The sequence below is a fragment of the Dermacentor variabilis genome, chromosome 8 (genome assembly GCF_050947875.1).
Source record: "Dermacentor variabilis isolate Ectoservices chromosome 8, ASM5094787v1, whole genome shotgun sequence".
NCBI lineage: Eukaryota > Metazoa > Arthropoda > Arachnida > Ixodida > Ixodidae > Dermacentor > Dermacentor variabilis.
Window position 1 is genome coordinate 138,742,534 of NC_134575.1, and position 20,988 is coordinate 138,763,521.

General features: G+C 48.6%; 1 protein-coding gene across 1 annotated transcript in view; it reads left to right on the forward strand.

The window, feature by feature from the left end:
• Positions 1-248: 248 nt before the first annotated feature.
• LOC142590612 (integrator complex subunit 7-like) overlaps positions 249-20,988 on the forward strand; it is a 145,934-nt gene continuing 125,194 nt past the window's right edge. Inside the window, exons 1-2 of the mRNA XM_075702931.1 lie at positions 249-444; positions 687-963. Coding sequence (XP_075559046.1) covers positions 348-444; positions 687-963 — 374 coding nt within the window. The 5' untranslated portion in view covers positions 249-347. The remainder of the gene's footprint in view (positions 445-686; positions 964-20,988) is intronic.

Sequence of the window (20,988 nt, forward strand, 5' to 3'; positions counted from 1 at the left end):
TTGTCAAGCAAATACTTGGGCAGCAGTTGGGGGACAAGCTCGACCCGATTCAAAGGGTTGAGCCTCATTCATCCATCCACCCACAAATTCGAGCGAATGATCACACGCGCTACCTCGTGCGTAGTACCTAGGCAGCGTCAAAAGCACGACCAGTAAAAGTTCCAGTAGGTCGTGGTCAAAAGCACGACCTACTGTAGTTCGTGGTCAAAATCACCCAAATTTTTTTCTCTCTCGCGCCCGCTTTTACTCGCGCCTGCGCACAAACGACTGGCGATCACTCAAAGTTGCTTCAAATGAACGTCTCGTTGTCGTAAACAGCAATAATCACGTGACACCGACCTGCAATCATGGCGTCCGCCGGCCAGCGCTTGCTTGGTTTCGGTGACGCTACGTTCTCCGAAACAGACCAGGACGCAAACTCGGCGTTGACTGAACTCGACAAAGGTTTGCAAAGATCCACTACAAAATACTTATTCCATGCGCAACAACGCGCGTAATGTTCTTCATGCCCTTTAGCTCAAACGATTCACTCTCACAGTCGCCGGCCTCTCGAGGCCCGCAATGCTTTTAATGAACACTTTGACGTGTGAAGAGAAAGTGCTTTAGTCTATTAAATTCCCGTCATCTTAGGCTTTCGATTGCTCCTATGTGCAGACCTGTCATTGCTGGAATGACTTTCCGTGCAGGCCTCCGTTCGGGCCGCCTGGGCGAGCAATGCGAGACGATCGTTCGGTTCCCGCGCCTCTTCGAGAAGTACCCATTCCCGATCCTCATCAACTCGGCTTGCTTGAAGCTGGCTGAGGTGTTCCGTGTCGGGAGCAACTTCCTCCGCATGCTGGTGCTCAAGGTGGTGCAGCAGAGCGAGCGGCACCTCGACAAGGTGCTCAACATTGACGAATTCGTGCGTCGAATCTTCTCCGTCATGTACAGCAACGACCCCGTCGCCCGCGCGCTCACGCTCAGGTAGGGTGCGCCGCCTGACCGTAGCCGTCGGTGGCGGCTACGGTCACTTGGTTTCGAAAGTTGTAGTAGAACCTCCAAGCGTTGTTCTTGCGCCAGGAGCGCTGTCTGCAAATTGATTGCTTACAAAGCTTAAACGTGTCTGTCCTAACGAGCTTTGAAGAAATCCCCGCATCGCTTCCGTAGTATGCGCGTTTGTATTCTTGTATGTAGAAGCAGACGTGTGCACATATCATGAACACACTCAATCTGTTGTCGGACATTGTTGTGCCAACTTATAACATAGCCAGGATCAAGTGTTGTTGTCTGCATAGCCATATGCAAGCAGTTTTATCTCCTTCGTTCCAGCTTATTTGGCTTTTTTTTTCTATCTGCTGTTAAATATTTATGTGTGAATTATTCCACTAACAGCATCATGCACTGTCTGAAATGACGACTGAAATTTAACAATTTCTGAGATTTTACACTTTTTGGCAGATTGGAGAGTCTGGAAAATAAAACTTCGACTGGGAGCATCATTGAAGCTAGTGTCACATAGTAGTGACAGTGAATGATGAAGTGGTAAAACTGTGAATGAAAAAACTAACTTTTTATTGGGCGAACTTGTGCCCACAAAAGCAAGTTACACTCAAAGCAGAGCGATAGCGGCGAACATGGTCGGCGATTGTCGAAATCTGATCAGAGGGTCAAGCGCGTCGGCTTTTATATGTGAGCCATCAAACGTTCCTGAGTAATCGCTGGTGCCCACATGTCTTCTACGAAGTTCTACACCATTCATGTCGCGCATACATACAATCAGATTACACAAGGTTCGGTGACAACAGGCAGTGGATAGAACCATTCCAAGTCCAGAGGAAGTCCAAAGCTCAGCTATGCAAAGTCCCAAAGTTCATTAGCGCTGTTAGAAAGGCTAAAGTTGTGCAACCTTGACTATTTGAGGTCGTGAGCGGCGGCGCTGTGATAGCGAAATGCCGTCTGGCACGACCTCATAGTCAAGTGCGCCAATGCAATCAGATGATCTTGCAGGGTCCGAAATGGCAGCGTAAAAGCATCTTGCCTTTAAGTCCTTGTGTGCGTATCCGGGTCCAAACTCAAACACGGCCGCTGGGCTGGTATTCCATGTAGCATTGTCGAAGATAGCAGGGCTAACTGTTGGTTCTCTGCTGGTTCTTGATGTGCAGGTGGGCGACCTGTTGGGCTTCTTTGGCTCACTGGAGATAGGCATCGACGTCGATGTTTTCTTCGTTGGTGACGTGTGGCAACATGGTGTCGAGAGTCGTCATAGGATTCCTGCCGTAAACCAGCTTGAAAGCCGCGATCTGTGTTGTTTCTTGCACTGCCGTGTTGCGAAGGTTACGTACGGCAGGACTGCATCCCATGTCTTGTGTTCGATGTTGACGTACATTGCTAGCATGTCGGCGAGGTCTTGTTCAGGCGCTCTGTAAGACCACTCGTCAGGGGGTGGTAGGCATTTGCCCTCCTGTAGCTTGTTTGGCTGTATTGCACAATGGCTTGAGTAAGCTCTGCTGTAAAAGCCGTTCCTCTGTCGATGATGACTTCTGGGGCACCATGTCACAGGAGGAAGTTCTCAACGAAAAATTTCACCACTTCGGCTGGGCTACCTTTCGGCAAAGTTTTAGTTTCAGCGAAGTGGGGGAGGTAGTCCATCGTCACGACAATCCACTTTTCGGATGTTGACATTGGAAGAGGTCCCATCAAATCCATCCCGAGCTGTTGAATTAGTCGGCAAGGAGGCTTGATAGGCTGTAGTAATCCCGCTGGCCTTGTTTATTGGCATGTCTTGACGTAACGGGCGATGTTGGCAATCACACGCGGCCGGTAATACCTTTCCTGTATCCTTGATAGCGTCTGGGAGAATCTGAGGTGCCCAGCGGTCGGATCGTCATGTACTTCTGGATGGAGTGTTGAGGGAACAAGAAGATCATTGGAGCTGACTGGTGAGAACTGTCTTCTTTACGAGTAGGTTATTTTGAAGCAAAAACGAAGACAATCCTTGCTTAAATGCCCTAGGGACAACGTCGCTGTTCCCTTCCGAATACTCCCCCGCAGGGGTGTCTGCGTCAGCAGGCGTTTGGTGTGTTGCGACACCACGTACCCGAGCACACGAGGGTTGGACCCTCCCGCGTGTAGCCGTGCGCGGCTTAGCCGTGTCCGGGGAAAAGGGGATCCTGGGGGTTGAGCCGATGCCGGGTGTTCGGACCTTTAAGGCCCCCCGGCGGAGGCAACACACCTCTTTGGCCTCTGCTTTACGTAGACGGCACCCCTGGACTGACCCACCCGGGGGAAATCGGCAGTCGCCTTTTCCTGTCCTCCTCTCCAATCTTCGTCTTTCTCTCTCGCCTTTTTCATCTTTCCTGTCTTCTCTTCACTTCTCCTCACTTCCTAGTTTCCCGGCGGCAAGGGTTAACCTTGTGTGGCTAACCTACCTTGGTTATGTCGTATTAGGTTATAGTTGAGGTGTACAGCTGGCGTGGGCAGGACTTGCTTGCTAGTTCCTGTCCCGTCCCCTCATTGGGCTCCATGGTGGGCGGCAGGCATCATGACCGAACATTAAACGCACTTTATGGCTCCACCTCTCTCAGAAAATGATCGCACTCCAAAAAGAGTGCGGACCGAGGACATAACTTCCCAATGCTTCCAAAAAAGAAACGAACATTTCCCCAGGTATCATGTGATACATAGTGAAGATCCAGATCAACCAGCTCGAAAAATGTCCCCATTCATAGTATCAAAATCTCTGACTTACGCCCTGGGCCTTGGCTACAAGGTGACGAAGCTAGCCAGTGGTGACCTACTCCACCAAATCCGAGACAAAGCACAATACTCGAAACTCCCAACCTTAGTGTCCTTTGGAGACGTCCGGGTAACCGTAACTACTCACCGCTCACTAAGCACAGTCAAAGGAGTAATATCTGAGCACGATTTCCTAAACCTTTCTGAAGAAGAGATGTTGGATGGTCTGAAAGACCAGAATGTTACCGAAGTCCATCGTATCAAAATCCGAAATGACGACAAGGAAATACCTACAAAACACATAGTCCTGACCTTTGCCTCCAGTCAACTCCCTGAATCCATAGAAGTAGGCTATCTTAGAATAACTGTAAGACCATACATTCCAAATCCGAGACGATGTTTCAAATGTCAAAGATTCGGCCATGGCTCTCAGAGCTGTCGTGGCCGCCAAACATGTGCCAAATGTTCATCAAATGCTCATGAATCTGTGGACTGTACCGCTGTGCGCGAACTGTGAAGGGGATCACCCCGCGTACTCGAGATCATGTCCGACATGGAAGAAAGAGAAAGAAATCATAACGATCAAGACCAAGGAAAACATAACTTATCAAGAGGCACGAAAACGACTCTCCTCAACATTTCAATTCAGAGCAAAAACAAATTTCGCGGATGTGGTGCGCAGGGGCGGCACACCACACCAGGCCTCGGCCACCGCCCAGGCAAAGCCTGAGGCAGGGCCACTCCCGCCCCCGGCAGATGCAGCGAAGGCTGCTCTGCCACCTATGAACAAAGGCGCGCCGGCCTCTCAGTCGGCCGCCCGCAAGGCTTCCCCCAGTCGAGAGAAGCCCACCAACCGTATACCCGCGGTTTCACCGCGGAAGTCCAGAGCCTCTAGTGAGGCAATGGACATAACACAAAACTCGCCTCTGCTGCAGCAGAAGCACAGCTCCCTGGAGCGAAAAAGAAAAGAAAAAACCCCAGTATTGGCACCCAAAAAACCAGTATCCTAATTTTTTAACTACACTCATCAAACATGGCATTCCTTATACAGTGGAACTGCCGAGGACTAATAAATAACTAGTGACATAAAAGAACTGTTAAACACACTGTCCCCAGTGGCTTTATGCTTACAGGAGACCAACTTAGGTCCCAAACAAAAAAACATTTTAAACAAGTACTACAATGTCTTTCGGTCTGACCGAGAACACGCAAGTAGACTGTCTGGAGGTGTTGCTATTGTAATTAAGACTGGTATTGCAACCCAAGAAATCAAACTTAAAACCAAATACGAAGCTGTTGCAGTCACTGTCATCCATTTTAAGACGACCACAATATGCAATATATATCTTGAGCCACACCTAACAGTAACACTTAATGATTTAGACACCCTTTTAGAACAGCTACCAGAGCCGTACCTGCTAGTTGGTGATTTTAACGCCCACTCCGGTTTCTGGGGAAGTGCACACACTGATGCGAGAGGCCATATTTTAGAAGATTTTATTTTAAGTAATAATATTTGCCTCCTAAACACCGGCAAAAGTACATACTGCTCTCCGAGCATGGGAAAAAAGAGTTCCATAGATTTGTCTTTTAGTTCACCCTCTGTTTTTAGCAATTTTAAATGGGATGTCATCGACAACCCATACGGCAGCGATCACCTACCTGTATTAATCAGCTTAACCTCTCCACCACAAGTCATCCCAACAAAACCACGACGGTGGAAGTTACATTTAGCCGACTGGGCACTTTTTAAAGAAAGGGCCAGCTTAGATAAAATAGTTTCAGATGATTCAAGCATAGACGAACTGAATGAAGCTATCACCAACTGTATTTTAACCGCTGCACGCCTTGCAATTCCTCAGTTGTCAGGAGTAGTAAAAAAGAATCACAAAATTTGGTACACTCAAGAATGCCGAGACGCAAAAAGGAGACAAAACAAAGCCTGGGGAATTTTTCGTAGGTACTCAACGCAGGAAAATTTCATCACGTTCAAAAAGTTCAGAGCAAAAGCCCGGTATATTCGCCGTAATGCAGAAAAAACTTCATGGCAAGGTTACGTGTCCTCAATAAATAGCACAATTACATCAAAACAAATGTGGGAGATGGTAAAAAAGATAAATGGCAGCTACTCTCCATTCACGGTTCCATTTCTCTCTGACCCTGGTATACAGACAAATATAGAAGAACAGGCAGATATTCTGGGTGAATATTTTTCTGCGGTCTCCAGTTCATCTCACTATTCAGAATCATTCCTGAAATACAAAAATACAGCTGAAAGACAAAGACTGCCGACAAGTGGCGGTACAAATGAACCCTATAATAACTTACAGTTCAGGAAATTAATAGAGTACTGTCCGCTGGTAAGCAAACCGCACCTGGCCCAGACGAAATACATTATCATATGTTAGCTCATCTCTCTGAACCGGCTGTGGAGGCACTTTTAAATTTCTTTAACAAAGTTTGGGTATCGGGGAAACTTCCCGAAGCCTGGAAGATGGCCATTATTGTTCCATTATTAAAACCCGGAAAACCATCCACCCTTCCTAGCAGCTATAGGCCCATAGCTCTGACTAGCTGTCTAGCAAAGTCCTTTGAAAGTCTATTGAATATCAGACTAACATTTGTGTTAGAAGACCGGGAGCTCCTGGATGTCCATCAATGCGGCTTTAAAAAGGCTTGCTCCACCGCCGACCACCTTGTCCGTCTTGAAAATACTGTTCGTGAAGTTTTTGTACACAGGCAACACTGTCTATCTGTCTTCTTCGATTTGGAGAGGGCATATGATACAACGTGGAGGTTTGGGATCATTCAGGACCTGGCTGAACTGGGCATCCGCGGCAGGATGTTGAACTGCCTGAAGGACTTCTTGTCTAACCATACATTTCATGTCCGCCTTGGCTCAACCCTTTCAAGGAATTTTATCCAGGCAAATGGAGTACCTCAGGGATTTATTTTGAGCACAACACTCTTCATTGTAAAATGAATTCTATCAGGAAAATAATTCCAAAATCTGTTATGTATTCTCTCTATGTAGATGATCTCCAGATAGCTTGCACATCCTCGAACATATCAACATGCGAACGACAAATACAGCTAACAATAAACAAACTAGCAACATGGGCAGACAGAAATGGTTTCCGTTTTTCCCCACAGAAATCGGTGGCCATTCTTTTCTCACTCAGACGAGGCGTACAAATAGATCCCACCCTACACCTGAACGAAATAAATGTACCCGTAAAAAATGAGCATAAATTTCTAGGTGTAACATTTGACAGGAAGCTCACCTTCCTGCCTCACATAAATGCTTTGAGAAAGAAAGCTTCTCAGTCCCTGAACATACTCAAAGTGCTGTCGAGAAAACACTGGGGAGCCGATAGGACTTGTCTCTCACAAATTTACCGCTCTGTAGTACGCTCTACTCTGGATTATGGATGTATAGTGTATGAGTCAGCAAGACCATCATACCTGAAACGGCTAGATCCAGTACATAATTTAGGTTTGCGTCTCTCCACTGGTGCATACAGGACATCACCCATAAACAGCCTGCACGTAGAAACCAATGAGCCATCACTTACAGATAGAAGAGCCATGCTCACATGCTCGTACATTCTAAAAATCCGTTCGCTTCCCAAACGCCTATGTTACCCCATAGTCACAAAGTGCCCATCAAGAACACTGTTTAACAACAAACCGCAAGCTATTAGGCCACTCCTCCTGCATTTCGAAGAGATGTGCCAAAACCTTGGCATGCTAGACATATTGCCAAACATTGCCCAAAGGCGAGGTCCACTGCCGCCATGGCACAAATTTCCTGAAATCTGTGATTTCACTCTGACACACTTCCGTAAAAAACAAATTCCGCAACAACATATAATGCAAGAATTCCTCACACTTGAAGAAAAGTACAGTAATTTTGCAGCTTTTTACACAGACGGTTCAAAAACAGATGCTTATGTAGGAAGTGCAGCTGTACAGGGGAATTGGAATAAAATAGTAAGACTTCCACAGTGTGCTTCCATCTTCACTGCGGAAAGTTATGCCGTCTGTGTAGCCGTAGAAAAAATAGTAAATGAGAGACTCACCAACAGTGTTATTTACACAGACTCACTGAGTGTGCTCACGGCCTTTCATTCTGGAAATGCAATGGCTCCTCTGCTTGGAGACCTCATACACAGCATTACAGCAGCCACAGCTCAAGGCAAAAACATCAGGCTCTGCAGGGTACCAAGTCATGTCGGCATAAAAGGCAATGAAAGAGCGGATTTGTGCGCTGCTCAAGCTTACGGCAAGCAAATTAAGAATATAAATATGCCCTATAGAGATTACATGAACTTACTACATAGTAATGCAAGGAAAAAATGGCAGTCCACTTGGAACAACGAGCTAAATAACAAGCTACAATTAATAAAACCAGTTCTAGGTGAATGGAAGTCATGCGTGCACCAGAAGCGTTTCAAGGAAGTCATTATCTCCCGTCTCCGTATAGATCACACACACATTACACACAACTTTCTGCTGAAGAAAGAAGACAAACCAATTTCACTTGCGGAGATGAACTTACAGTCAATCACATTTTAATTTCATGTTGTAAACTGGAAAAGCTACGGAAAAAGTGCTTTTCCCCGTATTATAACCAATGCATCCCTTTTCACCCAGCGCTGCTCTTGAGTGATAATGCAATTGTAGACATGTCTAGCGTTTTTACATTTTTAACAGAAGCTAGTTTTCTTAAAAATATGTAAATCATCACGCAGTACTTCACCTCATACACCACAGCCATTTCTCATTCCTGAGAAAAAGGCTGAGGACTTTATTTGATTGGTTAGGAGCCTCGAGATCCTTGCTCTGGCAAGGATGGCCGCTGAGGTTACCTGACCCCCTTTAAAAGTTTTTGTCAGTACCTATTGTTACAATCTTTTTCTTACTCCATCATGAGGTCTCTCTAACTATTTAAGCACTCAACACCACCGCCAATATTTACATTTTTATAGAATTGCACGGAAAATTCTCCTATACCTCGAGCTTGGCGCATGATGGCCTTAGTTGCCTATGTGCCATAAAACACAACACAACACACCCCTTCCGAATACCCGACGAGGCTTTTTACCTCTGAATCTGCTCATTGCTGCTCAGTGAAGTCTTCCTTGCTTATTATTCCAAGGAAGGTGTCGTCATCCTCGTTGTCTTGCAGCGGAGGGTCAATGGGGGCGTGTTAAAGGCAGTCAGCATCAGTTTTCAGCAGGACTTGTGTCGGCAGCGGCAGGCAAGCGGGGGCCTGGCGTCCGACGAGCGCACGGCGAGCGCCCGACGCAGAGAGGGAGACGCGGAGCCAACTGCTCCTGATGAAACCGAACAAAGGACTGAGCTGGCTAGCGGCTGTTTATTCCACGAAGACTACACACGCCAGAAGGCACCTCCTGATTGGTCCAAGCTCGTCACATGACCGAAGGGGGGTGCGCCATCTAGCTAGACTACTACGAAACATAAATGTATGATAATACGAAGATCGCGCAGGGGGAGACACTATACCACATCATCCCCCCCTGGAAACAAAGTAAGCATACAGTGAAACGCGCACACAAAGCGCGCACTTAAGTCCAAGGACAAATTCAGTTCGTTCCCCCCCACATTCACACACACGCGCACCAGTCGCACACAAGGCACGCACTTAAGTCCACGAACAAATTCAGTCCGTCCCCGCCCAAGTTCACACACACGCGCACCAGACTTGGGGCACCAAAACACAGGCAGTCACTCAAAACGAAATTCGACAAAGGAACACGGGCACATGACTCATTGCACCGCAACAAGAAACACATTTTATACCTGTGTTAACGAAACATGTGAACTGTCTCCTTAATGTCGCAGCGAGGCCCCTAGCTGTGGCATTTCGAAGACGGCAATATGCTCTACATTCAAGAAACATAACCATCAAGCCACGGAGGCCGTTTTCTGTCACAATGAGGACATGTACGTACCTCAGAAGAACTTTGGGGGTTGCGACGCGTATCGGTCGACTTCGAAGACCCAGCCGTCCCACTATTATTTCCCTCCCCCTGGTTGGACAATTGAATGTGGTTGTCGCTCAAAGCTGGAGAGGGTTGTCCAGGAAGCTCCTCTCGACGTCCCAACAAGTCCTGGGAGGCTACCGATTCCCCCACGGAATCAGAAACGATTGCTGACTGTGTAGACTCGGAAGTGATACAGTCAGACGAACTACCTAACTGAAGCTTATGACTATGAAATGACGATGTCACGACAGACGAGTCATCGGAATGACTATCCAGGTTTGAATATGAGTACAAAAAATCTTTATCAGTTGTGGACAATGTACTATGTTTTGAATTATCTACTACTGTGGTTAACTTAGATTCATTCCACGTCTTCCCATCACTGAGTACAAAAGTGGATGGTCCTACCTGGGCCTTCACTGTACGAGGTTTACTGTACTTGAAAAATCCTTTCCTGTTAAATCTTACTTTGACGGTGTCTCCCACCTTGATGCGAGTTGCCTGAGCACCTCTACGTTTGTCAACACACTGCTTAGTTTGCCACTGTTTCTGCAAGACCCTTTCTTGAACTTGAGGCACAAGACTGTCCCGTTCCCATAGGTCTACACAGAGCCGCATGGTTCCATCCTTCTTGCGCACCACCACGAGTGGAGACACCCACTCAGAAGCCTCGACGCGCTCGATGACATCACAGTCCTCGAGACGTCGCAGTTCATTTGTGACCCGGTCACAGAAAGCCAGGGGGTGGTCTGCGCAACTTTGAAGATACTGGTTTCATACCTTGCCGACGATGTATTCGGTGCACGAAGTTTTTGACGAGACCCAACTCGCCACTGAAGAGGTGATCAAAACCCAGAGGCACACCTGTGGGGCTCTGTACTGAAGGAAGCGATGCTAGACGACATGTCAGCGACGTACCGTCGATCTGTATACCCAAGTGTTGGATGGCGTCTAGACCCAGCAGTGATGTTCCTGTAGTCGTTACGTGAACCGTGACTGAGCACGACCTTTGGAAAAACTGGACAGTGGCTTGGAAAAGGCCTTGAATGTCGATGCGTTGCTTGGAGAAATTCCTCAAGTCCACTGTTGTTTTTGACAACTTGTGCTGTCGACCAAAATTATTTCTAAAGTCTTCGGCAGTCATCAATGAGACAGACGCTCCTGTGTCCACGAGCAGCCGCATGGCGACGCCGCTAACTACGACCGGGACTTGTAAATCCTTTTTAGTTTCCAAAGTGCTTACCGTCAAGACAGACGCGGACAGCTGCCCTGCGGAAGTTGACGAAGACAGTGTTTCTGCAGAAGAGACATGCTGAACAGTACGGGTTTTTCGGCAAACTGAAGCAAAATGGCCCAACGTGTGGCAGGCGTTGCACCGCCGGTTCCTTGCTGGACAATTCCTGTACGTTGCAATATGTTTCGTGCTGCCACACCGATCGCATGAACTACGGTCGAAATTAGGGTCTTTCTTCGCATCCTGTGCTTCATTGCGGGTTTCGGAGGAGCCTCGTGGAAAATGTCGATCATCTGGGCGGCCTCCCGGAAGACGTCGGCCATTTTGGCGGCTCCTCGGAAGAAGTCGGCCATCTTGGCGGCTCCCCAGAAGAAGTGGGCCATCTTGGCTCGTCGACGGAACGCCAAGTTGAGCTGCCTCGATCCTTTGTATTTTTTCGGAGTCGAACGTGCGGTTCGCTCGATGCAGGGCTTCTAAAGAGCGTCCGATTTCTTCTGCCTTGTCCAGGGACAGGTTTTCGCCATGAGCTAATAACTTTTCGTGAATGCTGGCGTTCGCTACCCCATGTATTATTTGGTCTCGGACGCGTTCATTATAGGTTGTGCCGAAGTTGCACTGTACCGCCTTCTCCTTCAGTGCGGTCATGAATTCCAGGAACCCTTCGCCCTCGAACTGCCTTCTACTGGTGAATTCGTGCCTCTCCGCCAGAACATTTGTTGACGCGGCGAACAGCCGGTCAAGCTGCTGCAAGAGTTTCTGGAACTCTAATGCTGGTGGGACCGTATCGCTTGACGGTGAAGCTGCGCCGGACAACTGCCTTGCCGCTTCGCTTGACGCTGACGCTGCGCCAGTTAACTGCCTTGCTGCTTCCTGCTCCTTGTCTGCAAAGTACTTGCGTTGTCCCTCACGCCCGAGAGCGCTGACGAGCGCTGACGAGCGCGGACGCTCGTCGCGCGTCCGTCCAGTCGCCACCGCCGGCCGCTTCGAGGTGGGCCTGAAAATTTTTTTTCCATCTAAACCATGGAGTTGACGGTGGCCCGGGCAATTCAAGAAAAACGGGAAGGTTTGCCATAAAGGAAGCCATGCCAGGTAGCGTGCGGGAGACAGTGCAGAAGACAAGCTGGAGCTCGCAGCAGGAATAGGGCAAGGAAGAACAAAGGGGTCGAGAAGGCCTAGGCTCGGAAGCCTCGCGCCACCAAGTGCATCAGCGGCGTTTGCATGCCGTGCAGACACAGGAAGGGACGCTTCACTTACAAAGCTCGTTGGTTTCCCGGGGCTTCGGTTGGAACCGCAGCGGGAATCCCATCTTCGTCGCCATAAGATGTTGTGTCGGCAGCGGCAGGCAAGCGGGGGCCCGGCGTCCGACAAGCGCCCGACGCAGAGAGGGAGACGCGGAGCCAACTGCTCCTGATGAAACCGGACAAAGGACTGAGCCGGCTAGCGGCCGTTTATTCCACGAAGACTACACACTCCAGAAGGCACCTCGTGATTGGTCCAAGCTCGTCACATGACCGAAGGGGGGTGCGCCATCTAGCTAGACTACTACGAAACATAAATGTATGATAACACGGAGATCACGCAGGGGGAGACACTATACCACAGAGGATGTACAAGTCAGCATCAGTTTTCAGCAGGACTTGTAGATTACATTGATGTAATATTCTTGCAGTCTGAGGCTCCACCACGCCAGCCGTCCTGAATGGTCCTTTAAGTTCCCTAGTCAACTCAACGCGTGATGGTCGCTGATGACTTTGAATGGCCTGCCGTATAGGTAAGGGCGAAATTTTGCTGTTGCTCGAACGATGGCAAGGCATTGCTTTCTGGTCGTAGAATAATTGCCTTCCGCCTTTGACAGCGATCCGCTAGTATAGGCTATCACCCGTTCAAGTCTGTCTTCCCTCTGGGCTAGGACGGCACCGAGGCCTAGGATACTGGCGCCAGTGTGGATTTCTATATTGACATCCTCATCGAGTGCGCAAGTACTGGTGGCGACTGCATGCGTTGTTTGAGTTCTTGAAATATGTCCGCCGGCAGCGTTTTCCACTTGAACTTGGCATCAGATTTAGTTAGGTGTGTCAGTGGCTCAGCAACGCGTGAAAAGTCCTTGACAAAGTGCCTGTAGTAGGCACACATTCAAAGGAATCTGCGCATTGCCTTCTTGTCGATGGGCTGCTGGAACTTTACAATGGCAGCTGTATTCTGCAGGGCGGGCGGACTCCAGACTTGCTGATGACGTGGCCCTGGAACAGCAGCTCATCATAAGCGAACGGCACTTTTCTGGCGTCAGAGTGATTCCTGATGACTTGATGACCTCTAGTACAGTCGAACCCAGCTATATCGAACTCGCAAAAAAACGCCTATCAGTTCGATATAGAGCATAATCCGATATAATCCTGCTAAATAATTCGATGTCATAAAAGCACATACCATTTATAAAATCACTTTATTGATTAAACTAGCTTAGTTTTGCATGAAAGAGTCCTGCATTTTCTTCTGCTTGGGCAATTTCGCTGCCTGTGACACACGCACTTCTCCACATTGTCTAAGGAGTCGGAGCAGCTGAGGCCACAACCTTCCGCATTCGCGCAGAAGCACCGGACTAGTGCGAGCGCACCAATCACTTTGGAGGATGTTGGCAAAGGACCGTCATTGCTTTCCTCATTGTGCCCACTTTCTCTTGTGCTCGGTACAATGTCGGCAATGTAGTCTTCATTTTCGGGCTCTCCCGTGGTCGCAACACCATCATTTGCACTCACAAACTCATCCACCGTTGATTGATCAACAGCTTCCGGAAATTCTGACAGCTCACTCTAAACTTCGGCAACACCGGCAATGGCTTTGTCACATTCATCAGAATTCACAGTCATCACCGAGCACGCGGAAGCCGGCATGGCTGAAGCAATTTCAAATGAACCACTCGTACATGGCCGTGCGTATGCATCGGGCGCTACGGGCACTGGGTCGTGAGTTTGGCCGCTTTAGCCCTAATCTCCCCCTTATTCTTCAAGGTCGTGCTGAGAGTGCCCCCTCAGAATCTTGCACGCTGCGGGGACATCCCACTTCTCACCGCATTCGACCCGATTTGTGATTTCAGACCTCACAACAAAAGGCAAATTCTGCCACTTCATCATGGCAACACCGCGGGAGAAGGCCCACAAGGCGCACACACAATGAACCAGAAAAGCAGCGAGACAACTCGCACTTTCGCCATCTTGCACGACGAGGGCACAAGAGCCTCTGATTGGCTATGTGAGCAAGTGCTGTGGGTGGGCCAGGATCATATTTTGCTGGGAGGTGTCGACAGCTCGCTCAATGCAGCGCGGTCACGGTAGGGAGAGCGGTTGGATAGAGCCGCATCACCGAGTTTCCCCGGCACCGCGAGGGAAAGCCAACTTCTGGGGGCATTTTTCCGCCGCTTGACGTTCGCTATATTGGGAGTCACTGCTATTTTTGTTCGATGTAAGCGTAATTTTTGCTATATATACTCATTGTAACTGTACCTTGTCCAGAAATTGTTTGATGTATAGAATAATTCAATGTAAACAGGTTCGATGTAGTTGGTTTCGACTGTACTGTTGCAAGCCATCTAAGGTGATCGTCGAAATTCCTGGCAAAAACGACGACATCCTCCAAGTAGCGAAGACAGGTCTGCCACTTTAACCCTGCTAACACCGTGTCCATCACGCATTGGAATGTTGCAGGCGTTGAGCATGGACGGAATGGCATGACCTTGAACTCGTAGAGGCTGTCTGGCGTGATGAAAATTTTTTCTCACTGCCTCTCGTTGTCTTGCCAGTAGCCAGTCTTGAGATCCATCGGCGAGAAGTAGTTAACGTTGCAGAGCCAATCCATTGCGTAGTCTATCTGTGGGAGGGGGGGGGGGTGTATATGTACTTCCTCGTGATCTTGTTCAGTCGACGATAATCGACGCAGAAATGCAGGGTTCCGTCCTTTTTTTTTTCACTAAAACCATAGGAGATGCCCACGAGCTTTTCGACGACTGGATGATGTCACATAGCATTTCGTCGACTTGTTGCCTTATAGCTTCACGTCCTCGTGTTGAAATTCAATAAGGGCTCTGGCGGAGTGGTCGAGCGCACTCTTAAGTTATCATGGGATGCTTTGCAACTGGTGTTCGTTGAATCCTCGATATTGCCGAAAAGCACTCTTTGTATCATCGGAGAAGACTGCTTACTCAGGGGAGACTTGGATTTATGTCGAAGGGCATTGGTTTGGGAACTATGGCCGTCGTGCTAGATGCGGCAGAATCCGAGAAGACAAACACATTGCTGGTTTCTACAATTTCCTCAATGTAAGCGATCGTTGTTGACGTGCTTGAACACCTGGCTAAAGTTGATCAGCATTACTTTCCCTTTTCCTCAGTGCAGTTGAGTGATCTCTGTTGCGATGCAAATATCATAATCGAGCAGTAGATGTTGGTCACCCTTGATGATGTCTTCTACGTCTGGGGGTGTTTCGTTGCCAACAAGAATAACAATGCCAGAGCAATTCAGGATGCTCACTTTATCTTTGAGCACAGTCAAGGTGTGGTGACTAGGAAAGCTCTTTGGCAGCATCGCTTGATCTTCCGACAGTATTATCAACTTCGACTTCAAGTCAATGATTGTGCCTCGTTGGTTCAGGAAGTCCATGCCGAGAATGACGTCTCGAGAACACTGTTGGAGGATAATGAAGGTGGCAGGGTAAGTACGATCATGAACGATAATTCTTGCGATGCACATTCCAGTCACCATTATTAGGTGTCCTCCAGTAGTCTGAATTTGAGGGCCTTCCCATGCAGTCTTAACCTTCTTCAACTGGGCAGTGATGGGTCCACTCATGACGGAGTAGTCGGCTCCTGTGTCCACTAAGGCGGTGAGTGCATGGCTGCGTAGCAGCACGTCGAAGTCGGTGGTTCTTGCGTTGCAGTTAAGTCTTGGCGTCAGATCACGGCTGCATCGTGTTCACCCAAAGCTGGAACGTCGTGTTGTCAGTTCATCTTTTGTGCTTCATCGGGATGGCATCGTCTCATTGATATGTGTTTTTCGACGTCTTTGGCGGCGGCGGAGGATCTTCATCAGTTTGACGAACAGCAACTGCACCTCCATCGGTTGGTGCTTTTAGTTTTCCGGAGATGGGCTTGCAGACTGGCCCTGTTGTGAGCCAGTGTTCGGTTGGCATTGCGGGGAGAGGCAGTGGCATGGTGACGGTGAATGGGATGGTCGTCGAGGGCTCCATTGAGTGGCGGCAAGGTAATCGGTGATTTCATGTGGGCGTTCACCTTGTTGTAGGCGTGGTTGATGGCGAACCCTTGCGCTCCCATCTCGCGGAAGGTACATCGGCAGTAGATGTGGCCGGCTTCTCCGCAGTGATAGCAAAGTGGACGATGGTCGGGGGCTCGCCAAACGTCAGTCTTCCTTGGAAAGCTGCGCGGGGCAATGGGTTGGTATGCTGGTGGCGGCGGTGGTGGACGATGGAACTGTAGCGTTACCGGGCCCTGTCGTGGGCACGAAGGGGAAGCGTGACGGTGGGCTAAAAAGGCGTACATCATCGCTTGCGGCTGAGGCTGCAGTGATTGAGGGACTAAGAGTGATTGGTGGGGCTCCTCACGTCCGACGTCGGCAATCGAAGCCACTTGAGGCTGTGATGAAGGGAACACCTTCTGATGTTTCTCCTGCACAACCGCTCGGATCGTCTCACGCAGGTCGTCGGTGGCCAGTGATTGAACTCCGGTGCAGTTTGTTAAGTTCGTGCGGCGGTTGAATTGTCAGTTCCCCATTTCCAGTTTTTTCTCGATGTTGGTTGCCTCGTGAAGAAACTCTTCGACGGTCTTTGGTGGGCTCCGTATCATTCCGCCGAAAAGTTCTTCCTTCACGCCACACATGAGTAGGCGGACTTTCTTCTCCCCAGACATTTCCAGGTTGGCATGGTGGAACAGACGGCTCATCTCTTCTGTAAAGATAGCAATGTTACTGTTAGGTAGCAGTACTCAGGCTTCCAATAGAACTTCGGCTCTTTCTTTCCGGACGATGCTCACGAGAGAGAGAGAGAGGGAGAGCAGATGATAAAGGAAAGGCAGGGAGGTTAACCAGGACTGAGCCCAGTTGGCTACCCTACACAGGGGAAAGGGAAAAGGGGACGGAAAGATTAAAAGAAGAAGAGAAAGTCTACTGGGTATATCGTGCGGTCACTCAGTCCGGATCACAGACGCTGACTCAATCCAGTGGCTTTCAAATATCGCAGCAGAGCTTTTGTGGCCTTTTGTAGCTGCGATATAAGAGGCCATGGTCCCAAGATCTTCTTCAAGGTGAACGGTGTTCTATCTAGCTGATTGAGAGCTGTGCAGAGGTCATGTCTTTCGTTTTTAAAAGATGGGCAGTAGCACAGTAGATGTTCTATAGTTTCCTCGACACCGCAGACATTACAATTGGCGCTATCAGTCATTCCAATCAAAAACGTATATGCATTGGTGAATGCGACGCCCAAGCGTAAGCGGCACAGCATTGTTTCCTCATTTCGCAGAAGCCCTGGTAACATCCGCAGTTGCATAGAGGGGTCCAGGGAATGCAATCGTTCTTGGGTGAATTCAGGTGTGTGCCACTTCTCTAATGTCATACGGTGTGCTACCTTGCTTAGGTGTTGGGCTGTGTCGGTTCGCGATAGAGGTACAGAAACAAGGGTTGCTCCTTCGTGTGCTTTCTTAGCAGCTTCGTCAGCGAGGTCGTTGCCGGAGACACTGCAATGGCCAGGCAGCCACTGAAACATGACGTCGTGTCCTTTCGCTATCATACGATGGTGCATTTCTCGTATCTCCGACACTAGTTGTTCACACGACCCGCGACGAAGAGATGACAGAAGACATTGTAAGGCCGCTTTCGAATCGCAGAATATTGCCCACCGATTAGCGGGTTGGTTGTTAGTGTAATCAACGGCACCTCGGAGGGCAACAAGCTCCGATCCGGTCGATGTTGTTAAGTGATAAATCTTGTATCAAATGCTAATTGATCGTGATGGTATAACCACTGCGCCGGTGGAGCTGGTCTGAGTGGAAGAGCCATCCGTATATATGTGTACTCGGTTAAAGTAGAAAGTGTTAAAACAATCTAGAGCTGCTTGCTTCAGGGCTGAGGTAGGCAGGCCGGTCTTCTTTCTTATCCCTGGAACCGTAAGACGCACTTGAGGTTGTTTTAGACACCACTAAGCTAAGGTTGGACGTGTTGAGGGTGTGAAGCCTGATGGTAGACAGGCACGATGGATGCTGACCTCGTTGGAGAAGGACGCCTGTGGTCGTCGTTCTGGCAGGCAGGCAAGAGAGCTTGATTGCATGCGTGAAACATGACAAACATGGGTCCTAAGCATGTCGGTGCTAATGTAAGTTGTGATCGGATGGTCTCGAGCCATTATAATGGTTCCTGCTGTTGAGGCGCTCCGCGGAAGTCCTAGGCAAACACGTAGTGCCTGTGCTTGCATGCTCTGAAGTTCTCGAAGATTTGACTTGCATGTTTTAGCAAGCACGGGAGAACTATAACGTAGCAATCCTATAAAAAGTGCTCGATATAACTGTAGCATGGAGCCCACTGACGGTCCCCATGTTTTCCCGGCGATAAACTTGAAGACATGAACAATAGATGTGAGCTTCTTCTTCAAGTGGGCAACATGAGGGCTCCAAGAGAGGTCCCGGTCCACAATGACACCCAAAAACCGATGATTTCTCTTGTAGGAGATAGGCTGGCCATTAATGCATACTGGATAATCCAAGGAGATCCCCTTGGATTTTCCAAGGAGAAGTACACATGGCGCAGCTTATCCTTAGAGGTCCAATTGTTGAAGACCGAGATCCCTTCGCAGGTCTCGAGCCAGGTTTCTGGATCCTCCGATGAAGCTCCATGAAACGTAGGTGGCTCCCTTGGTAGCTGAAGCACGACGGGGAACACTGGTGCTGCCATTGTGGTCGTTGACTTGGTAACAATCTTCCTGGTCATCTCAGGAAAATGTCTGTGCTCCGAGGGCACTCCTTTCAGCTTGTGGCTAGCTCACTGGCCCTTGGTGACGTTGGTGCTGTTTTCGTGGTTCGGGTTTGGATCACGGCTTAGTGGGGGCATTCGGTACATGAATGCATTAGCACCTCCACCAGATGTCACATAGTAGCGATGGCAAATAATACAGCGGTAAAACTGTGAATGATGAAACTAACTTCTTATTGGGCGAACTTGTGCCCACAGAAGCAAGTTACACTTAAAGCACAGCAATAGTGGCGAACACGGTCGACGATCAGCGAAATCTGATCAAAGGGTCGAGCGTGTTGGCTTTCATACATGAGCCATCAAACATTCCAGAGGAATCGCTGCTGCCTGCGTGTCTTCCGGAAAGTTCTACAGCATTTGCATCACGCATACATGCATTCAGATTACGCAAGGTTCATTGACAACAGACAGTGGACAGAACCATCGATAACATCAGAGAAACTTCCGATACATGCAGGCGTGTCCTGCGCTGAGAGATAACATTTGTTAGACGATGAAACGCAGTCACCCGATAAACAAGCAAACATGTCACTAGCCTTCCTCAATTGTGACATTCAATTGTTACACTAGCCCAGTACTTCCTCAATAAAACAACGCTTAATTGTCGCTTTGGTTGGCTTGGCAACATTACTTTTATATGACAGCGGCAGTGAAGACACAGAAGCTTCTTTTGGACTGTCTAATTTTCCGATACGACATCTACGCTGTTTTATTGACGTCTCTTATTGATGTCTCTTGATAATTGCGTTGTGCTAATAGCAGGCGCAACTTTATTTTTCACACTCTAGGTGGCTTTTATCTATCAGTGTTTCAGCAGCATATGTACAAATTATTATGAACAATCCTTTCCTTCCTTGGAGGTTATCACTTGCACAAGAGCACGCAGTTGATTTCAGACTGACTTGCAACGGACGCTACACTTATCTATTACATTTTGAACACTGCCTTTGCAAGCACCCTTATTCATTACTGTAGAGTATTGCGCAACACTTCGTATATTTGTACAGTTCTGCACAAGAACTGAACAAAGCACGTGGAGGCTTCAGGGGCAGTTGAAATCGCACCGGACCACCTTGCTTGCGCAAAGAAGCTGATCGAATGCAATAATCAGTTAAGAGGAGGTGTCTGCTTGCTTCCCTGACCTGACAACCAATTGCTTCGTGAGCTTGAACAATACCGTAAAAAAAAGAACCAGGTTCCTGCAATAATGAGGAAACACAAATACCGTATTTACTCGAATCTAACACACACCTTTTTCCCAATAAAGCGGGTCCAAAAATTGCATGCGCGTTAGAATCGACTACGACCCTAAGTTGCTGTTCCTTTTGTTGCTCATCGTATTCACGCTGCTCTTCAGGCATCCTGACTGTGTGTTGTTAGCTTTAGGCAGAAACCGCTGCGTCTTACGTTGCCTGAGCACAACGCCGTTGTGTATACTGACGTTGCTGTTCCTTTTGTTGCTCATCGTTTTCACGCTGCTCTTCAGGCATCCTGTGTGTAGCTTGCTTTGCGCAGGAACCGCTGCGTCTTACGTAGCCTGAGCATGACGCTGTTATGCATATTGACGCGTTGCTGTTCCCATCCTCACTCGTTGATGCTCTTCGGGAGCCCTAACCGTGCGTGGCCTTTCCATAGTGCTATCACAACACAAATGAAATCAGTTGCTAGGTGGGTGTTTTTTTTACATATGAAAGTGGTAGATACATCACTCCCTGCTTTGTATGCTACAGTTGGCGCTTCCTGACAACTCCAGCTTGCGCAATCGTAATCTTTAACAGGAAATGCTTGCGGCGACCGCTATTCATGAAGGTGAGCTTTCTGGTTCTTTCTTTATTTCCCCCGCATAGCAGGCGCCGCTGCTGCCGCAGATGCAAGTGCAATCTGGTGGCGCTGCAAGAAACCCAGCGGCTTGCACCTCCTGCTGTGATTGGTTTAGTTTTTGCCCACGGACATGACAAATGCATTGGGAGGTCGAGGTACTTTTCAGACTCCAAAAAATTTGGAC